The sequence below is a fragment of the Athene cunicularia genome, assembly GCF_003259725.1.
Source record: "Athene cunicularia isolate RWA chromosome 8 unlocalized genomic scaffold, athCun1 chr8_part1, whole genome shotgun sequence".
Lineage (NCBI taxonomy): Eukaryota > Metazoa > Chordata > Aves > Strigiformes > Strigidae > Athene > Athene cunicularia.
This window is the reverse complement of record NW_020799109.1, coordinates 32092361-32115030: the sequence shown is the minus strand read 5'-3', so window position 1 is coordinate 32115030 and position 22670 is coordinate 32092361. Positions and strand designations below refer to the sequence as shown.

Sequence of the window (22670 nt, the reverse complement as noted above, 5' to 3'; positions counted from 1 at the left end):
TATTTTTCCCCTTTCAATTTACTACTCTGAAGACTACAGAAGAAAAACAAAAAAAGGCATGAGCGATATTATAAGCTCATTACTTTCCCCAGAGTTTTACTACATTGTCTACTGCAGTTGTTTTGCAAAGATACCTACCTCAATCCACACATTAGTCATGAATAATTTGTAAGGAACAAGTCAACATCTATCAAAGTAATGATTTCAGGAAGAGTATAGTTTTCTTCAGCTGTCACCCACCTGAAAGAGGGCCTCAGAGCTAGGAATCCTTGCAACTCAAATTCTTCTGGAAGCGGGGTTGCTGGGGAATAGACAGTAAACAGCATTAAGGAAAGCACAGATGCACTGAGTACAGTATTCTAAGTAGGTAACTCAGCAAGGTCACTGTACATAGTAAAGCGTTTTATTAACATGCTCATCTATACTAGTCCACCCTGCAAGCTGATGAGCTCAGGAATGATAAAGCAGAGCAAAGTCTGCTTGGCACAAGAAAGCAGCATTTGCAAAGTATTCATATTCCCTAATACTAGAAGGCAACTTGCTCCCTTATTTGCTCTTCAACCGCAATTCCCCACAACATCAGGAAAAATGGGCATTGTTCCCAGTTCTTTACAGCACAGACTAAAAGCATCCTTACCATTATTATTGGATAGATCTTCTTCACGAGGCTGGAAGCTGTTTAGAAGAGAAATCAGCCAGGGCCATATGCTACAAATCAGAAAACAAACTGTAAGTGAAAACTACAAAATACAGAATCTACCCACCTTACTAAGAAAATATTGAACTCTGTTAGTCACAGCTTCCATTAATCCTTTGATTCCCAAGAAAAGTTAAAGTTTCTCTCAAGCGTCAGGGAAAAAGATCACTTTCTTGAAGAATTTAAAAGTTTTTTTAAAAGTCAGTCTGAAGTTACCAAGGCAGCCAAGCCAGACTCAGCAGCATACTGTTTCAGTATCCAGTAAGCCAGACAGCCTACTAAGAATTTAACTAGACAAAACTACTGCATGATCAGAAGTTCAGAGCACCTCTTTGCAATCCGTGTTTTCCAGTCCAAAGCTGACTGCTCTCAAGGCACAGTAAATTAATCAGTTGAGAAGCAGAACAATTTATCACAATACAGGTGTGCAGAAGTACTCTGTTCTGTGAACATTAACACTGTACTGTAGCACTGAAACCATTACCAGAAAGGTAAGACAGTCTAAGACAGACTTGCACTGAGTAAGACCATTAAAATAGAGGTTAAATGGCAGTCTCCCTGCCTTGCACTGGAACACCAGTACAAGCAATGACTGGAAATTCTTTACAAAGGCCACGGAGCAAATAATTTTAAAATCTCAACAATCACTGCATGGGTGACGTTTAACTGCCACCTACAGGCTGCTTTCTCCTGTTTTTTTAAAAGCTCCAACCCAAAAATCTAAGCATCCTTCTTATGCTTTAGTGATGGGCACCAAGTCCATGGAGGCAACAGAAAGCTATGTGAGGAAGGTGCACACTGTGCTTGGTGTTAGTGAAATTGATGCATCCTCCCTCAATGAGGCTTTCGGCTGTCAACCATCACCTGGACTGGAGAATGCAATGAGCACCTGACAGCCTGAGGTCAGCCACTTTCCTGCACACTGCAGGGATTGGAAACATGCCTGTTTATTCTCTACACTGAACTAAGCAATAGCTCCTTCCCATAACTGAGAAGGAACAGGAGGAGAAAAGGGAGAGTGTGAGTCTGTTGCAACCTACAGTAAGCTCCAATCTTCCTGTACAACATTTGAAATAATGAGATTTCATAATAAGAGATCTCTAAAGAGACTGATGTAAAAGTAGACCTAATGTGGCTTCCAAAAGGCAGGTTTGGAAAACTCATTTCCAAAGAACACATACTAGTAGTGATATAGCCATTTCTGTCCTCAGTTCTTGCCTTCAGATTCATCTATTTTTCTAGGTAAATATGTTTCCTTCCTAGTTCAGCTGTTCATACAGTTTTAGGGTAGGATTAATTATCCACAGGAAAATAAGCACAGAGTGGGGACAACTGAAAGTTTAAAAAGAAATAAGGATTATTTCTCGAACCAAGAGCAAAATTAAGTATGAAATCAGGGTAAGAAAGCCTTTTCAATATAAAACACACATCAGGTTATTAAACAGAGGCCAATAAAGCCAACTGTGTGTAGCCTGCAAATAATTATCTTCCTTAGGATCTCTGAATAGAAATACAAAGAAAACTCTCATCCTTACAAATAATGGGGAAGATGGACAGCCATCTCAACTTTTGAGAGCCAAAAAATGTAATGGTTACTAACACCCATTTTGACAAATCTCAGTGGTACTTAACTTTTTTTTCAAGTTCAGGTGTGCAGTTTACAGCTGTTTACTGCTCACCTCATAACTGTGTAGGACGGTACCTGAGAATATCATGTTAGCACACCAGGATTCAAAACCCAGGCATGTTCTTTAAAGAGAACCTGATAATTTTATGGGCAGAAGGACCTACTCTGGCCAACTCTTTGCAAAGACTACTTTATATGAAGTAGTAATCTTCCCTATTAAAATACTGCTATAGTCTTCTTTCAGAATATGCACACAGTAATAATTATTGCCATCTCAAAACTATTTGTGAACCCTTATTTTCCTTAATCTTGCCTTCAGAAACCCCAGAATTGTTCCCAAAGCTCCAGGGTTTTAGGTTTTGCACACATCTGAGCAAGTCTTATTACTGATTTAGCAAACAGAGGTTATAGAGACCCCTGCTACCCATACATTAACGTACAGAAAATGTGAGCTTTGGCTAGAATTGCATCTTGCAGCACACTGCCAAGAGAACTGAAAACACTGGGGTGCATCGCACAAGATTAGCTAAGCAAGCTGGTTTCACACTGTTTTCCTTAAAGTGACCATTCTAGGAAAAATACTCTTTCAACTGTGTCAGTCACTCTGATCTGAAGAAAGACCTTACAGGTCAGAAACACTTTATTAAATTGCTATAATTCATGAAAATTATCAGGCTATAAAAAATTGGTGAGTTTTGAACTATTTAAGCCTAAATTTATGAGATTAGAGGCAGAAATGAAAAATCAGAGCAACAGTCCAGAACAGTAATGCCTGTGCTACATTTAAATACCTACTCTACTAAACTCAGTTGAATTCCTGGATGATGAGCCAAGAAAACTGGATTCCAGCACTGCCCAAGAGATGGCTTAATGCACAAAATTAAGTTTATTCTTCTGCCTCCTACCTCAATAAATCTGAGAAGTCATTACAATAGATTAGACTAAGGGTACAGTCAGTAGTCATGCTTGAGACAGACATTATAAAGTAGATCACACTGATGTTAAAAAGTTACATGCAAACATCAACCCAATTAAAACAGTGCATTTTCTTATGTAGCCCAGAAGTCTCATTTTTAATGAACTTTTTAGCACATACATTCTCTATAATTTTGATGTCTGTAATAATGAGTTACACAATCATTCTTCCCATTACTAATCCGTGTGTTATCAGTTATTATTACTTTATGCAATTAAATGTATCAAAAGCAAGATTAACACTCACTACCGTCTTTCATCAACCACTGCCTCCTGGAAAACACTGGGCCTAAGTTTCAGCCAGTCCATTGAAACCTTCACAGCTGGAAGAGGATATGCAGCCCCAGAGTCCTCCTGGTAGTCATTTTGTAAAGGACACTTGCACAAAACTCCAAGAAAGGACACTAGAAACAGAGCAGGAAAAAAAACAAAACCAAACCACATCAAATGATGCAGGAATGACACTTTAAAGCTAACCATAGTTAGTTCTTTAGAACAAAGTAGCCCAATTACTTAAACCTTAATCAATCCACCAACAGATCAGAACATCTTTTTTTCAACAGTTTTGCACCATAAAGTAAAATCTTCATGTTTTTTTTCCCCGTCTCTCCTTTTTAAGTGTCATGGCAAACCATCCAGTAAGTTAACAAATCCAGCGAGACAAACCCATTACAAAAATATAATTCATTTATTTATTCAAAATTATTAACTCGACTATCTACCAGCATTTTATTCACTCTCCCAGGTCAGCAGGCACACAAATGCACCAGAGCTAGCTCTGCAGCCAAGCACCCAGCTCAGACCCATTAGGGCACACAAGCTGAGAAACAGTAACCACACCAGTGTGACCACGGTGTTTTCAGAATCAACTCCAGGCTTCAATCTGGAGAAATTCAGCTATTCAGAAATTTAGGTGCTTATGAACAAGGCCAGGCTGATCATGGGCTGGATCAGGTTAAGCAAATCAGCACTATGTGACTAAAATGCTCTTCACTCCTGCTTATCTCCCCACTGATATTATCAAGAGCACAGAAGCAGGTGAGGTCCTAGTCCAGTCAGCTTCAACTTCAGTCCTGCTGAATCAGAACTAGCTCCATTCAAGGGAACTCAAACCGCACTGCAGGCAGCTGTGAAACGGCCCCTCACATGCAGTATTACCCACTGCCAAAGTGGCTCTAACTTTGCACCCACACTAAAGTGCTCCTTCAGAACAAGGGAAAGGACGCAGAGTTCTGTAAGGCTTCAAACAGAAAATCCAGGGCATATAGATTCAGCATTAGTCAGCACTGCTAAATGATCCTGCACAACCGTGTTCTCTCAACTTTCTCCTATAATGTCTATTCTCATCACCTCACACAACCATTAAGCTACATACTGACAGCAAATTCCTAATGGATCCATATGAAAAGGAAATACAAAAATCAGCTAGTTTTCATACTTACTGAAGAGAGCCAGTAACTGTGTCCAGCAGAGATGCTCATCCTGGCTGTAGCTGTGCTGCTCTGTTTCATTGCTGAAGTCTCGCAGGTGATGTAGTTGAAACAGATTGATAACAGTAATATGTACTAACTGCTGAGAATTGAAGGCCTTTTGGAATAACAACCTCTGCAAAGACACATGTACAAAGGATGTATTTTTATATGGTAAAGCACACAGTTGAAAGGATTAGTGATTGCTACTTCACTGCTTGACTAAGGCTTCTGCCCTTAAGGCAACATTCATTTTAGATTTTATTTTCAGGTCATCCTTATTAACACAGCATTGGGCTTCTCAGGAGGACAGCTGTTAAGCCAAGATTTTTACTCATATACCAACTCATATGCACAAAAAAAAAACCAACATCCCCTTGGATATGGTTCTCTTTCAGAGCAAGTGCAACTTTAATGTTCAATGACAGCATTGCAATGCAACCACAAGAATTGCAGAGGCATGTATATCCACTGTCTTTTTCAGTCTTTTGAAGAAACAGCATGGAGAAGGTAACATTTTAAAAAAAACACCCCAGGAAAATTCAACTACTGGGTGGTTATGTATTAAAGACTAATTCCACATCTGACTTCATGGGTCATGGAATGCTGTGGTGAACTAAAATAGCATGAGCTATCTATAAATGCATTTCAGTAACTATGTTGTAAAAGACACCTTTCTCAGAACAAGAGAAGAACCTTTAATGCTTCTGTGGTGGTTTAAGCCCTGTCAGGAACGGAAACCACATTACCCTTGCCCCTCCCCCACCCTCAGCCAGTCAGGCTGGCAGTGAGGCACAAACCCAGGTTAAAATAAGAAGAAATTTAATACAACAGTATGATAAACAATCTGAACAACAACAGTAGCAATGATAACAGTAGACAGTAATAACAGTAAACAAGACAAAAGATATCCAGAGAAATACCGTAATGGATACGGACAGCCCCGTGCTTCCTGCAACCAAAGCCACAAGGAAGCAAGTTCGGAGCACCTGGACCTGATGTCAGCATGGTATGAATAACCTGGCTGGAGATCCCTTCCCCCTCTCTTTCTTAACCCTATCCCAGCTGAACCAGGACAGCTTCTTTTGAAGCATAATGGGGGAAAAAAAAAAAAAAGGAGATATCCTAAACCACAGCCAAGTTGTTATCTTCAGACACAGAAGTCAGGGAGACAAGTGGATTAACCAGCATAAGCAACAGAGAAGGTTTGGGCTCCAAGTGCACATGTGCCACCTTGATTTTTAGTTAAGGGCATGAAGCACTCTACAGCCAACAACTCAAACTGGCAGAGCTGTCAGCAGTAGAACCGTGGGCCTGGCTGAACACTCCCAGCCCTACGACCACTCTCATTCAGAGGTAAAAATCAGCCACACAGTTACAAGTAATTATCCGCCATACAGCAAATTTCACATCCATTCAACCCATTTAAGTCAGAAGAGTTGCTCTCATGCAACATAAGGCTTAATTTGCTAAATATAAACAAAAAAGTAATCTAAGCAACAAAGCAGGGCTCAATTAGCTCTCTCAACACCCTGGATCAGTTCAGAAAAATCAGACTGCTCCACATGCCTGAGCAATGCTCATAATTATTGATTATAAGCATTGTGGAAAAAGCAGTACTTGCTCAACAGCCAAGATACAATTATTTAATTTTGAAACAACACTGCTTTAACTCCCAGTGTTCAAGCAGTTCACGTTCAAAGCTCATACAATTCATAAGTTGTGAGTTTTGTCCGTTTTAAGGAACATTTGGACCTAGCTCTAGCAGCCAAATTCAATGCAAAACACACAAACAGGCACTGTAAAGAACACTTGTAATTCTTTATATTGCTAAGACTGTGTCCCCCTTTCTTAATTTGGAAAAGCATCCACTACATTTGCTCTGTTGAACATATCCATACTACCTGCTCATTCGGCACAAATGAAGATGCTGAAGCAGAGTGGTTTCCAAAAGCCACGCAACAGTTAATACAAAGTCCACTTTGAAACAGTACTACCTTGTATAAATACCTTAAAAATTCCCTTTGTTTCAATCTTGGCTATATTGCCCAACTTATTGATCTAGCTACATAATTAAAGGGTACTCCTGGATTTTCCAAAGGAAACGTGTTCTGAATAGTTCTAGTCTACACACAAATTAAGGCTGTACTGGAACATTGGTTTTAAAGGCAAACCACTGACAGGAGAGGCAAGTTGTCTGAGGAAGATTAAAAGCAGCCTTAATAACCAGTGGGAGTGAATGAACACCATCCAAAAATGAAGCTCTCAATTCTTCAGGAAGCTGAGCCAAGACTTCCCAAATGAATCAAGTGCTCTTCACAGGTATCCAAGAATCATCCAGGTTAAAGAGCAGAAAAATCAGCTATAGTCATTGATTTCTCCTGTATTTCCACCAACAACACAGCACATGACAAATGGGAAAAAAACCCTACTATTTGCAGAAGTCAACAGAACTACCGAGTGTTAGCTGCGATGCAAACCTTCTGTAACTGGCTACTTGAGCTTCCTGTATTTTAATATGTGAAAAAGTTACTATTGGACTGTAATTTCAGAACTCAGCTGCTGAAAATACTCTCCTCAATACAGTAACTAATATGTTGTTAGAACTAACCTTGAACTGTTCTTCCAGCTTTTCTCGAAGAGGGCTCAGCTTCTCCAAGCTCTTACTCAGGTACACATGGCCATGGAATTTAATAAACGCCTTGATGAAGTCAGACACATTCCATCGAGTCTTCACCTCATCACGACTACATCCAGAACAGAAATACCTGACTTCAGTCTTTGGAATTAAGCTGTACATAGCATTACAAACTTTTTCTGCGTAGTTCAGGAAAGGAGGAATGCTCATGCAAAGCTACTTTTTCATGTTGGCACAAATGCTTATTTCCTGCATTCACTACTCACACTCAGGAGCATGCCAGGCACAAACTATTTGTTCTATACATGTGTATGGATGCTCTGACTGGACAAGGGTCAAGGAATTTCTGTTTCTACTACCAAATATAAATAACTCCTGGCAACAGAGGTACATCTGGAAGAAGTCTCCTCCATCTCATCCAAGCACAAATACATTATGTTTAGTCTTACCTTTCCAGTGCTTTAGAAAGTGCTTTCTGTAGGTTAGTGGAGGCAGCTGGGAAAGGGAACTTCACAGCAATGCTTCTGCAGTAGTAGAAAATGGTGGTCAAGTGATCTCCTTTGGAGGAAGCTAGAATGGCCAACTGATTATAAGGCTGACCTAAGGAAGAAAACAGACACAAGTTGTCATGGAGTGAAATGTGCTAGATTCCAGAATAAATATGTTCACTTGGAATGGGAGCACAAACTCCTAACTTGTTCAACAGACAATGTTCAGATTCATCTGCTGATGCTTTCACCCCAGCCTTATACCAGTATCACTCAAATTAAAAAGCTTCCAAATTTGGGGTGTAGGTTTTGTTTTGTCGGGGGTTTTTTTCCAGTGTGTGTGTGTGTGTTTTAAATATGGCATAAGTTTTTTGTCTAAATAAGAAGATACTATCAAAACAAAGGTTTCACCACCAACATTTATCTATTTGGACAAAATCTAGCCCAGTTTTACCTCATGAGGCAAATCCAGCTGTCAGCAGTTGTTCCTATTTGTCTAGTGAGTAAAAATTTCTACAGTTAGAATATGGAGACTTTTTCAGGTACACTATAACTGGCTAAAAAATTGAATTACTGGTTTCAGCAGTCTGGCTTAAAAATGATTTATCCTTCTCTCACCATCCCTATTTTGGACCACTGTAAGCCAACAGCTAAAAAGCTAGATCCCTGAAATAAAGCAGCTCTTAACTTTCATGACAACTTGCAAAATCCAATTTTAGCTACTAAACTTTATAAACTGGCATGTGAACAAACAATAAAAGAAAAAAATGATGCTGGTAGGCAAGTGTTCATTAATTATAATGTATGAATGTAACAGTATAATGTAGCAATAGTGAAGCCTTGGAGTGAAGCTGTATTAGGTTCTTTGTTTTTAAATCTTCATAAAAAGGAGACCAAGTGACACAGACCAGGTAAACAGCTGTTATCTAACTGATTTATCAATGAGTCAGGCTTTGTTGCATGACTGTTTTGGGTATCTGGGAAGGGAGGCTGATATAAAAATCACAAGTTTCCAACTGCCACACAAGAAAAACAATACCCCAAATCTTCCTTTGGAATTATGAACCTAAAACAAACCCTGACTCACCATTAGAAGGGACAAGCTGAGCTGCATGTCTGTAGTAAGACTCTGCCTGGCTGGTCTGATTCCTATAGCGAGCTAAGAAAACAACAACAACAACAAAAAAGTTAAGACAAAAAATTCAACTACCTTGTACTTAGTTTAATACAACCCGAAGAGCATTTTACTATTATTTTAGAAATAGCCATCAGAAGAACACAAAATTACATGAAGCATCATGAAGATTCTAAACACCAAATGTGAAGGCAGTTATTTTTCCTCAGATCTTACTGGAAAGCTTCTCAGTTCTTATTTAGAAAGATGCTATGCCAACAGCATCACATCCAGACAGCTACACAAATTTTTCATACTTCTTTGCACGATCAGCAACTAAATCTGCTTTTATTACAAAAGCAATTGCAGATTCCTGTGAAAAGAAAGCTTCTTACAACACAGTTCTACTCTCATCAACAAAGAAGTAAACCTGTTGTACTTAATGTAAAAAAGAAACTTGGTTTATGAAAGGCTGGATTTCTAACTGTTGCTTTTACATATAAGATTTAACAGTAATGTTTGAAATGGAGAGTTATGCTAAGCCAGCTACAACAAGCTTTTGTGTTATTGGTTTCAACATTTAACTACGCCTATCAGCCATCTCCTATGCTAGAAGACAGATTCTAGCAAATCACTGAAAACTAGTGGTTAACTCTCTCCATGCGTTAATGTGTAATGCACATCAGAAATGTAACAGCATTACTTTCCAGACCTTTCCCGCCATAGCAACCACCAACATACCATCAGCTACTAATTTGCAGCATATTTGGCCCGTGGGATGTACAGATCTCTCTTCATGAGGGCTGAATACAGGTAGAACTTAATGTCTCACCTATTTTTCCTTCAAAAAAACTCACCGATATCTCCAAGATGGACAAGGCAGTGCTGGCAGATGTAAGAGCATGAGCTAGACTGCGGCTTCACTATGGCGCTGGTGTGCGTCTGTTTATTGCTAATGATTCCCAGCTGGGAAGACTTTACACGACATGGCAAGTCTACATTAAAAACTGTGCACAATTCCTGTAATAACTAGAAAAACAGGTCTGGTTCAGTAGCAGCTAGAGACAGTAATCAGAAAAGCATTGAAACAATAGACAAAACTAACAGAGCATCTCTCAGAGGCATGAATTACCTAAACATATTTAAAGTCAACAAGCCTAGGTTATTGAAAGCAAGACTTTAAATTACATTCTCCATACGGAAGTCATTGAGAACTATAATGCATTATTCTGCCCCGAAAGAGCTGTGCATCTCGAACCAGAAAGCAACTCAACTCCTGTAATACTTAAATTACTAAGTATGCATCAATGGAGGGAGACTATTAGAGGTCTACAAGTCTTGTTAGATTTTCAGGTTTTGTTGGGGTTTTTTTGATTTGGGTTTTTCTGGAGGGCGTGTGTGTGTGTGTTTAAGTGGGACACACAAAAGGAACCCAGTCTTATTTATACCTTGATGATGTGACGACAATTCAGAGACAATTCAGAGACAATTCAGAGACAATTCAGAGACAATTCAGAGACAATTCAGAGACAATTCAGAGACAATTCAGAGACAATTCAGAGACAATTCAGAGACAATTCAGAGACAATTCAGAGACAATTCAGAGACAGGACTGACATTCATCCTCCAAAGAAGCCTGTTCCAATGTAAGAAAAGTATTCCCCTGGCTTAAGCTTTAGAGGGAACCCAGAACAAAATCAAATTTGTAGGCAATGCAAGGCAATATTGGCTAAGAGTTCAGTGGCTGAGTTGTCAGTAAATATTTCTGCTAAGCTAACAGTGAGACTCTTTCAAAGAACAAAGCATCAGCTACTTGACCAAATACCTCAGAAGCTGACTGAAGGAAAACCTGAACTTTGCCACTTCAATTACTGCTTTTGAAGTTTTTCCTGATGACTCCAGCAAATATTCTGGAAAGTAACAGTAACCACATAGCAATGAAAAGTGTTTGTTCTACTGTGTTACAGCTTAAAAATGCAAGTAGGAACTGACAGACTTCCTCCCAGCTGGCAAAAAACAGACCTGCAGCAGGGTTCCACTTCCAGATGTATATAGAAAGCCCAGGGCTGACAGAGATGCACACTCTGTCAACAGCTAAACATGCAATGTAGTGCTTTTGCTTGCTGCAGAAAAAGGTTTGTTAGACCTCCCTCCCCTTTTGCTCTGTCTTTTATAGAGTAGATACAAATGCCTAAACGAGAGGGATCTCACAGATGAAAGCTGGATAAAAGAGAAACTTGACATCTTCCAACATGCTGAATTAGGAGAAGTCATGCTCTCTTTCAAAGATGTCATTTACACAGGCCTTGCAGTTGGAGAGCTGGTATCTTGCCTGAGCAAAATCTTCAGACTAAAAATGGGAGATTAACATCACAGCAAACAGAGAAAGACGACCCAGTCTGTAGTGTCATACACAAAAAGAGCAAAATTCCCCAATACACCGCAGGGAAGAACAAGGCTTTTACAATACAAATGGCGAAAATGGTGTAAACCCTTTGGCAACCATGCCACAGCCTGTCAAACTGGCTGCTTCAAATAAGCAACTTTCCAAAAAATAATAATCACACAGATTCTGGAAAAAAAAAGGGGTTGTGGGGTTGCTTTGTCGATGTTCAGAATTAACCTAGGAATTGATACAGTAAGAATGACCTACTGTGCATGTTGCAACCTGAATACTATGCAAATTAGCCAGGACAAAGTCTAGTCAGACCATAACTTGAGATATTCAGCAGCAACAGTGCTGCTGAAGCATATACCAAATGAGGGGAAAACGGGAAAGAAAGGCAAATCACTTTATTAAGGCCATTATCACACACCAACCCCTATTCTCTATAACCTACAAGCTGAAATCTAACACTGGAAAGAGAGTATGGGCAAAAAACTGGCAATAAGGAATAAACACATGAATAGTAATTTACAATTAACTGAAAACCTCACACAAGATGCTTCACTCAAAAGCACTCAAAGTTTTGCTTGAAGGGAAAAACAGTTCCTATAACTGAAGTCTGCAATATCTAAATAATTGTTGACAAAAATACAGAATTAAGACTGAAGATGTGCTTTTAAGCCTGGGAGTCTTGAACAAAAAAAACAGTAAGACATTGTATGTCGTAAATTATATATAATACTCCTGGGGCCAACAACCCTACTTAAATGCACAACTGTGGTGGGCACCAAGTTAGGTATTAGTCAAAACAAAGCCGTATTCAAATATGTATGTAGTATGTACAGACAGTTCTTAGAAAGCATTAACTCAGTGCTCATCATTGGTGTTAGGAGTTGCAAAGAAGAGACACAGAACAAAGCACAAAACATGAAGGCATCACACATCCTCAGTGCTTCTGCATTTTTAGAATTCTGCACCTATTGCTGGTTCTTGAATAATTGGAGCCAAGAACAAAACTGTCTTTGCTTATCCTTCACTATCTAGGGGAAGTCTCACATTTTTCAAAATGGAAAAGGATTACAACAATAGCCCACATTCATATATAGTAGTGAGAAGGTAAATTGGAATTTTTAGAGAAATGGCAGAAAAAAAGAACTAAGAGTACAATGAAATCATCAGTTAACACATTTGTTGGGCTTGAGGGTTTTTTGTGTCACTGCTACTCTTAAACATTACAATTAAAATACGGAATTCTTCACTACAGATCACTGCAGAGACCAGAATACATGGCTTCAAGAGGGACTGGAGAGTCAGTGAAGGCCAGGCCTCCTCATAGTTAGATGATTCAGATACAAACTAGCTCAAGAAGGCAACAAACGTAAAGCCAGAAAGCAAGAGACTAGAGCAAGGAAGTATCATTCTATGTTTTCCTGCTGCTTAATGCTCTCAGAGCAGTCAGAACAGACTAGTGTAAAAGACAAATTACGGGGCTAAACGCACCTTTGATCTTACCCAAAGCAGTGGGGTTTAGGCTTTAAAGTAGATCCTATTAGAAGGGAGCTTAAACTGTTGCCATGTTTTTATGGAGCAGCAAAACAACTACTAGATTCACAGAAGTTTCAGGTCAGCTCAAGGCTGTGGCTGATCAAAAGGAAGCACATTACCAGCTCTGTAGACACTTTCTACAGAGAGCACCGGTTTTATCAAGGTATACTGCTTGAGCCAGGACAGCAACAGTTTCCTACGCAAGGAAAAAAGGATAAATTTTACCTATCTAAAACTTATCCTTTCTGCTTTTCCTCAAAGAGATTACATACTGGTAGGATATTGGAGCTTATGTCTCACGCAGTTGCTGGAGCACCACAAGAGGTCTGACAGCCAAAACTTTGTAAAGGACCCACATGCAAGCAGTGTAAGGCTGAAGCACACTTGCTTCCAGACTATGCAAACCTACCACAGCCAACGTATTTTTTGCCACTCACCTGTGTGTAGAAGCCACTAGCTGCCTCTAAGAACAGGGAAAGATTCGCCTGAACTTCGCTCCGATTTGGATTTGCTCTATTTTTCGCCTGACCCTGTAGCGTTGTGATTTGATTTTTAAAGGCATGATTCCAACTGAAAACAAAAGAAGCATTTTCCCTTTTACTTTGGAAGTGTCTTAATGCAGATAGCATAAGCAACAGGAAAGAACTGTTTAATCACATAGCACCAGACATGGAAACGAAGATTATTCAAATTCAGACAACATTCAGATTCAGATTAGAAATAATGTTAAATATGGAAGAACTACCTTTCCTCATCTCGAGAAAGAGATCGTGATACTATATAGCTAACACTAACAGCAAATATAGCTAACACTAACAGCATTAATATTTGCCTGTAATTGTTTTGTTTTAGGCAACATAGCTCTTCTGAAAAGAGGATGTGGGGTATAGAAATTTCAGTTAAAAATCATTCAGCATCTGGAGGCATAGACAGAACTCAGCCAGCCTACTTATCTTGCTTCCCTCAGAGTGACAGAAGAATCACGTGCTTCTCTTAACTAAACCTGTTACAAGCCATGTCTGCATCTTAAATAACAGGGAATAGACTCAAGGCATGGAGAAAATCCAGAAGGATCTTCCACTGATACTGAGGTGCTCATCATGGCACATTAAGAAAGTTCTCTCCTGATATTCCTCCCTCTGCCCAAGCCCTACCTCAGAGGGCTTAAATTGAGGGTCTTTGGCAGCTACTCAACTCCTGTTAGACACTGCTCAAAGCTCTAGGTGATCACAACAGGCAAACCTCCTCCTTTCTGGAAACTCCAAACTTCAGGTCTTCCACAACAGCCCAGAAGACTGATAAGACTGATATTTCTTTCCTCTCTCCCTACCATCTAGCTCATCAAAACTTACTCCTGCATGACACAGCTGCTGCTAATTGCCAGAGGTAAAATACTAACCTATTGAATGCTGCTCTTCAACTCTGCAGTGCATTCTCATGTTTCACCTGCAGCACACCTCATTTTAAAGGAAGACAACCATTTCATAGCACACAACTGCTTTTCTGGTAGGCTCAGAGTTTCCTGCCTGTCAGTCCAGATTCCATATATATATATATACACATATACACACACACACACAAAAATTTACTGAGGTACTTACAGGTCCTGCTCCACTTTTTTATCTAAAGCATATTCCAAATCAGTCACTAGCATTTTCTGATATAAGTCCTGTAGAGCCTGTCTGGACGTCCAGACTTCTGCTGGACCCAGCTTCGAATCTGAGCAACAAAAAGAATAAACAAAGACACAGCAGTTTTTGTAACACTCAAGAGTTATTCCAACTGATTTTTCACTCACCTACCAAAGGAAAGAACATAGCACAGTGTAAGATACCCAATGCCAAACACCCACTTTTATCACAGATTCATCAGAACAGTGAAATACAAGAACTACAGAGGGACTGGGGATTAACTGATTGGTCTCCTACAACACCAGAACTAGACATGAGCAAAGTCATAAGCTGGCAAGTTACAAAAACCAGAACGGACAGGAGGTGGTGATTCTCCATGTCACTAAGCTGCAGAACTTCTTGCCACTGGATTAATTTTTAGAAGTTTCCAGAGTAGCCTGAAAAAATTAAGAGAAATCAATTGAGGGATGCTAAACAGGACAATCCCTGGAGCCAACACTGCTGGTGTTTAGGAGAACATTGTGGGCAAGTGCTACTGCATGCTTGCCATTTCCTAACTCCTGGGTAGCCACCTGCTTTCCACCACTGAAGGTGAATGCAAACACAGCTCCCTGCTATCTTGAGTTATAGAGTCCAATTTCCCATGCCTTGTAAAATCACCTGAGCTGGGGCTGTGGGAGCACAAGGGATGGGTCTGGCAGCAGGGAAGCCATTCTGCTGATGGTGTAGCCACTCCTGCCAGCTCAGGTGGATCCCGGCAGTTCCTGCAGGGGCTACATCAACCTGCTACATGTACTACACCAAGGAGGTAAGCAAGGCTGAGCATATGCAAGCTACTTGTGTGGTGTGGCTGATACATTAATACAAACTATTTCCATTTCCCATAAATACACAGAGCTTACAACATAGCCTGTAGCATTTTACAGCATCTATAGACTACACTTTCATAACACATGTGGTAGCATTCAGATCAACCTTTCCATCACCCAAGTTTCTCAAAACCACACAGGTCCTGGCTAATCCCAAATACAACAGTTCCTGTGGTAGTCTGGACAGGAGGCTCTGGGACAGAAGTAGGGGTGTGATCTCCATCTCCAAATGCTTTAAAACACCCAAAGTCAACTTTAAAAATGTGTATTTTTAGACACAGTAGAGAGAGGCACAGTTGTTAAAGCGCTATTTATTTATATACAGAGGACAAACCTTTAACATAATGTCACACACTTTCCAGAGAATTCTTAAGAATAAGAAGCATAAGGAACTCAAAAGGAAAATAAAACAGGAATCAAGTATTAGCAGCTAGATCAACTATATCATAAAGGCAATTACCTGTCATGTCAGCCTTCAGGACTTCTGCCTGCCTGTAAGAAAGCAATAATACAATAAATTAGAAAGAGACTGATCAAAATAACTGAATTATGCTAAAGTACATTCATGCAACAGTGAATAGAGAAAGTGGGGCCAGCTCTGTAGAGACTACCTATAACCTACACTGCTATAGTTGACCCCATGCAGCTACTGTTGTTTAACAGTATGATTTTTTTCTAATTCATACCATAACAAGTCAGCTATTCACTTTTCCCTGCTTAGCTTAAGTCTTTCAGAAAAAATACAAACTAGAAAACACACTATATTTTAAGCTTTACCTGGCAGCAGTGTCCTACCATTAATGATACCTGCTTACCTGTAACTGGGAATTTAAGTTGTTACACGTGAAATGCAGTAACCAGAGAGTGAAGCAAACTCCCAGCAGTGCCTGTCAGCACATTGCTACAGCATTCCTGACCCTCTGTGCTACATTATTTTTCCTTAAAGAGAGGCAATAAAAAGTCTATGGCTTTCTAAATTACCTCTCTTCCTTGTACTGCCTCCCTAAAGTCATGGTTTGATCAGGTTTTCCAGAAAAAAAGAACATACAGAAAGAATGGCAACTACAGGTGATCAACTACCACTCCTTTGCTGAACATCCTCTGCAAATTCCCACTGCTGGTGGAGGCCGGCAAATAGTTTCTCAAATAGGGGAACACCAGGACAGAGTCCTCATTAAATAAATATTTACAAATGATCATCAATGGCTGGATAGAGCAGACAGTCAAGATGTTACAGTTAAGCACTGTATCAGTAGTACTTAAGACTTCAAGAGGCAACCTGCTGGCCTGACTGACACAGAATTAACACAGGGAAGGCAGAGCCAGAAGGGACACAAGCCTGCCAAATATGACTGGGTTTTGGAGAAACATGACCCTTTGCTTTTGCTACACTCAAGTGTTTACACATATTTCAGAGTGTGCAAGCTTTCCATACCAGACATTGGAATCTTCCTAGCATATGAAATACCCGCTTCCACCTGCTTCCCTCAGCAAGAAAACTAGATGAAAATTGCATTGTGACTAACATAAAAGTCAGATGCCAGCTTGGGAAAGAATGGGGAGCTAGGAAAAAGCACCACCTAATCCCTAAAGAGGCTTCAAAAACAAGCATATATTGCCAGTGTGAAGTTGTGGTGACTGTAAAAACAGTTTTTCAGGTTGTTCTGGGTTCTACCTACTGGCCACAAATTATAGGGAAGGTTTTGAGATCTACATCTGGATTAGAAAAACAGCATAACAGTGCCAGCGCTTCAGTAGGAAGATGTATATTACTAAGTCCCTTCATAAAATTTCTATGTATTAAATGCAAAAATTATCTATATCAACTCACCATATTCACCAGTGTACCACCCAAGAAGAAACGTGATGTTCCAAGGGCTTTATTAGAGTTATAAATATCTTAACTGGTGCCAGAATTAAATCTGTACATTACTCACCTGCTTCACAAACTTAAACTATTTAAGATATCTTTTTTTAGCTTATTTCTTTCAAGAAGGTGTTTTACCAACTTTTTTTCCAACTACTAACAACAGAGAACACTGGAAGAAGAGATAACCTATTACTACCATCAGGCAAGCAATGAAAATTTTAGATATTGTGGCACAAGAAAGCTGAAAGCCCATGAAAGATTTCTGTCTTGTCCACATGGAGTTAATGCAAGGTGCCTCGCCGATGTCCCTTCCCCCCCCCTTCCCCCCTCTCCCTCCCCCGCAGGATGGGAAATAGCAGATCTTTCCTCCCCCCCTCAAACAGCTAAGAAGAGTCGACAAAGGATGGCAATCTTCTGTGGTGCTGCGCCTCAGGAGCCTCCTCAATGCTGACCTGCAAGTCTAGTCAAGCACAAAGCTGAGCCAGTTCTGCGATGCTATGACTTGGCAGCTAGAAATGCTACTGTGCTCAGGAGGAAAAACTGACTTGCTCAGGTGCTGAAGTCTCTCTTTTTGAACAGCTGGCCAAGTTAATACAATTTGGCTGGCACTTTAAACACCTGCCAGTTGTGCAAACGTTTTCTTTGAGCTGAGAACACCATCTGCATTGCCAAAGCCAAGAACCCTACTGAGAGGCTCAGCACAAGCAGGGGACACAGTACTGCTCTGGCAAACACAAGCCCAGTATTCTTCTCCAGGCAAAAAGGCTCTACCCTTTACAAGTTAAGAACTGCTCCTCTGAAAGTTACTTGTGCAGAACCACCTTCCACTATGTTAAGTACTAATCTTTTAAAATAGCACCATTTTAAAGGCTTGACTTTTATGAAGTTTTGACCAGCTACTGCCTGAAACATTTAGATGTAGACACTCAACCCTTTCGTCAGTGCAACTGCTGACAGATGCTCTGTAAATGCATAGCCCTAACAATATGGCTGGACCTGAACTTTTACTAAAAACGTTATTTTTAGAACATCTTTTTTGGAAGATAATACTCATGGACTCACAAAATGAGAGCCTTTAGTGCCAATTTCTTCACTAGCTGTAAAACAAACTGCCTTTTATATTTTATAAGCTTGCAACACTGAGGGGATTATCACTATAATTTTTAATAAAATGTATAGAAGTTATTTCAATACTTCCTAGGGGACAAAGGAATTAGTAAAGTAGGTCTAACATTAGCATGCTCTTTCTCATTTCCACCTAAAATCAACTTGTTAATTCAAACAGCTGCATCTACTGTTGCTAAGCCAGAATAAAAGAGGCAGCCTGGGTACCAAACCTGTTCTGCATCAGTGACAAAACATTAGCATCCCAAGAGAAAAGATGCATTGCCTGTTCCTTGAACAGACTTTACTGAATAGCCTTTGCTGGTGTTCAGAGACTCCTAGTGGGCACAACTCAGAGTTCACTGATAACAGCAAGAGTTTCTGACAGTGCAAATGGCTCCTCATATCATCAAGCATCTTTTAACAAACCTTTTTGTCCACGTATTTCCTTGCCTCATACTGAAATTGCATTAGAATGACTCACAGTGGTGTAAAAATACCCTGTCTCCCAAACTTGGTACAGCTTGCTTATATATTTTATCACTTCAAAAATATTCTCAAGTGCTTCCTTGCCCAGTTGAACTCAGCAGTTCAGTATTCAAGTCAAGTTTCCCCAAGTTTGTTGGTCCAAAGCCAAATAAGCACAAACCATAGTTCAAAAATTATATTTCAAGTATCTGTTAGATTATATAATCTTACTATACTGTGATAGCTATTCTTTACAATTTCCTAACCAAATATAAATTCAGTCCATACTTTAGTTCAACTGGGAACAAAACCACAAAAGCCTTCCACTCCATTCAGTGAAATAGCTTGACAGCTAAAGGAATTTTCATTTTATTCAAATATTTGAAAAGCTTTAAAATTTTAAAATACAGAAGTCAGGACTTTGTTTTGAAGCTGTGAAGGCATAACATTAAGTAGCCACAGATGGCAAACGTTTCTTCTCTTAAGAACCTGGCAATATATAAAGTCCTGGTTTGCTGTAACTTGTGGGAATCAGACACTACAGTTAGCCTGCAACGAACCACCAGTTTTAGCAAAGGAAGACAAGACAGACACATTTTGTTTTTCCATTTTTAAGTTTTTACCATTCTTGATCCATTAAGTTTTCCCTAAGCAGGAAATGAAAACTGGGCATTTCCCTTAAGCTACTAAACACTACAGAAAACAAACTCCATAAATACAGGGATGTCTCTCCCATATACACATTTTCAAGTGTTCAAACCATCACACTAAGAGGCTGAAATGTAGATCAAAAGATCATGTAGTCCCACTTGCACTTTTACACTAGGACATTTGCTTAATGTCCTCTTAAAATCCTACAAAAAAGATCATCATACAACCTCCTTCTGTAACCGTTCTATCGCTCAGTGATAGTCCAGAAGTTTTCTCAAGTGCCAACCTCTCTGCTGCACACAGTCCTGGCCATAGCACACCCAGCTGTTATGCAGAGCTCCTGATCACTGCCTTTGTACAACAGGCCCTTGGAAAAGGCTGAAATCCACACACTGAACCACCAGTTCTCTCTTCCAGGCTAAAACGTCAACCTCAAATTAAGTTTTCTAATTCTCTTACTGCCACCTGACTTTGAACATGTATCACTAAACAAATGGATCTATTTTACTGTTGCCCCCAAACCAGCTCATCTCTGCTTCAGTATCTATTCTTCACTTCCATTATAATTCAAAGCACTCAGAACAATTTTTCAGTTCTGCATATACTACACTGCATCTGCAGTATCTGTACTACAGAAGCACAGTTTTGATAACAAGCTTCACTGTCAAGCACAGAAAAGCAAATAAAATGAAGCCCAAGTTTTCAAAGCAGCAGTCTCGTGCCACCCAGCTGAAACCTGTGACTTCTCAAAGTCCGACTGGGCAAAGTCAAGTTTCATTTACACCACACTCCACATTTACACAGTGAAGATGAGCCAGGCATGATCTGCTCTGGCATGATAAGTCCTACAAAAAGATGTGGAAAAACCCCAACCTCAAAAAAACCCCAAAACACCGGACACAAAGCTCTGCTTTCCACCATGGCTAAAGGGGAACTCCACTCGGCTTTCCCCAACAGCCCTGAAGCATTAGCAGCAGTATCAGTTCCCTTATCAAATCTCAGTAACATGAGCTCCCTGATAGGAATTGAGGATTTTCAGTACTGAAATGGGTAACTAGTCCAAGCTGGACTTACAGAAGTAATCGGAATCCAACTATTTGTTCTGTGAATACTCTACAAACTAAAAACCACATTAAACGGTCAGAGTAGTTTCACTGCAAGCAGGAACTGGTGTTTCTGTACTTCTGTCCCAGAGGTATGTGCAGAAATTGTACCATAATGGAAAGTGCCTGCAGCCTAGCAAGTGTTACAAGACAAGTGATATCTGACCTGAAGGCTCAGCAAGGGCACTGCCAGAAACTTTTCCTTCTTCTGAAAGGGAATAAGAACATATATTTATAAAAAAATATAGAAAATGCTTTATTTTAGGTAGTGAAGGTAAATTTTCTATGCTAGCATACTAAGAAGTCAAATACACTTAAAAATTATCACTCCAACATGTGGCAAGACTCACACTCAGAGGAAACTCCAAAGCAACACCCAGCAACTACTGTTTTAGATTTTCCTCAAAATAATAGTTAACTTCTAACAAAAATTTATAATGGCTTAATACCTCAGTGGGTTTTTTGTTTGTTCATATTTAAGTACAGCCGTGCTGATTCAAGGTAGGGGAAAGCAGTAGGAAACACTGACAGGGTGAGCACTTAATATTCTACAGATTTAGATGTGAGTTGGGTCACTCAGCAGCCCCTAAACATTGTACCCAAGACAGCATTCACATCTGGAGTTCAGAGCTGAGCAAAAATTACTAAGTGGTTGACAGTTTTATGGGAAATAAGCATTCTCCCTTCCACTCCTAAGAGTATCTACTAACATTTGCTATAATATAAAGCTTTATTGACAGTTTTTTTAGGGACTCACTGGACACTAATCCTTTACAGCTGGTACACTTTGCTAAAGGCTGGATGTCAGAAGATACAGAAATACCCTCTGACTTCCCTGAACTATTTTGTAAATGACAGCTGTATCAACTACAATCCATCAAAGGAATACATTTTTTTTTATAGCAAGTTTAGGATCATGCAAAAACCTAGATTTTTATAGCTGAAAAACAGTAGCATGAAACTTGTGGATAAACTTAATCTTTGATAACATCGCCTGAATGTTACAGGCTTCAGACTGCACCTCCAGTTAACAGCATGACACATCTTTTCCTGAAAGGGTAACTGGATGGAGTCAGGATTTTGCTGCAGTATAGGGAGTCCGATACAGATTTTACTTATTTATTTGTATATAGGATTTACTTTTTATAAGTTGCTTTATTGAACAAGTTCTTAATGTTCCAAACTTGCAAGTTCTGCCAGCTAATTTAAATGGCTGTAGTTTTCATAATGTGCTGGAATCACTTGTTTTGGGAGCAGGCAGGTTTTGGTGACATCAGCTCTTACTGATGTAGAGATATTCAGGCTGTGAGTCATTGAGTTAAATATTCCATGTGCCTTTTACACTGAAAGGACAGTCTTCACAGATATGGAAATGAAAACCACCTTCAACTACCACCTTATTGTAAATTTTATGTGCTAACTAGATTAAAGTTTATTAGTCCTGTTACAGGCAGCTGCAGTCAGGGTACAGCTAATTTCTTTGACCAGTAGATTTATCAGATTATAGCTGTAGATCAAAGCCACCCAAGCAATTAATTCAGCATCAGTGCAACTGTGCAAGTGAAAAAAAATCACCTCTGCAAGCAGATGCTAAAGTAAAGCAATCACTACACGAATCCAAACCCTCTCCACCAGGAATCCTGCTCTATTACCTTCTTGTTCCCACCTCAGATGAGGGATGGTGAGAAATGGGGACACAGAACAGGACTTTCTTTAATCCCACCTTCCCTCTTAGTGTAGGCTCTATTAGAAGCAAGTAATAACACTCATACTTAAAAAAACAAAACAACTCTCCAAGTTCGATCAGAATTGACAGTCTTCCTCCCTGGATAAAAGTACTCTTGAAGTCAGTTTCATTCAAGCTCATTTTTTCCCTCCAGTTTCATGGAAGTCAGTTCCTTTGTCTCAAGATTTGAAGAAGACATGCCGAACAGATAAAAGCTACACTAAGGGAAGTCTCTATGTGCTTACCCTCCAATTTAATCTAGAGGGAGGGAAATACAAGTCTCCTATCCTGCTCAGGCTTCTAGAGTTC

At 39.7% G+C, this 22670-nt stretch overlaps 1 protein-coding gene across 4 annotated transcripts in view; it reads right to left on the bottom strand.

Moving 5' to 3' along the window:
• The window catches only part of SMG7 (SMG7, nonsense mediated mRNA decay factor), a 48985-nt gene that overhangs the window by 17380 nt on the left and 8935 nt on the right, over positions 1 to 22670 (bottom strand). For 3 of the 4 annotated variants that reach the window (XM_026853808.1, XM_026853811.1, XM_026853810.1), the window contains exons 3-13: positions 15900 to 15931; positions 14541 to 14658; positions 13377 to 13509; positions 9866 to 10037; positions 8982 to 9053; positions 7856 to 8006; positions 7380 to 7515; positions 4742 to 4904; positions 3547 to 3703; positions 638 to 708; positions 241 to 301 (exon numbers count right to left, since the gene is read on the bottom strand). In XM_026853808.1, the coding sequence (XP_026709609.1) occupies positions 241 to 301; positions 638 to 708; positions 3547 to 3703; positions 4742 to 4904; positions 7380 to 7515; positions 7856 to 8006; positions 8982 to 9053; positions 9866 to 10037; positions 13377 to 13509; positions 14541 to 14658; positions 15900 to 15931 (1266 nt within the window). The remainder of the gene's footprint in view (positions 1 to 240; positions 302 to 637; positions 709 to 3546; positions 3704 to 4741; positions 4905 to 7379; positions 7516 to 7855; positions 8007 to 8981; positions 9054 to 9865; positions 10038 to 13376; positions 13510 to 14540; positions 14659 to 15899; positions 15932 to 22670) is intronic. The other variant, XM_026853809.1, reaches the window with a different exon arrangement.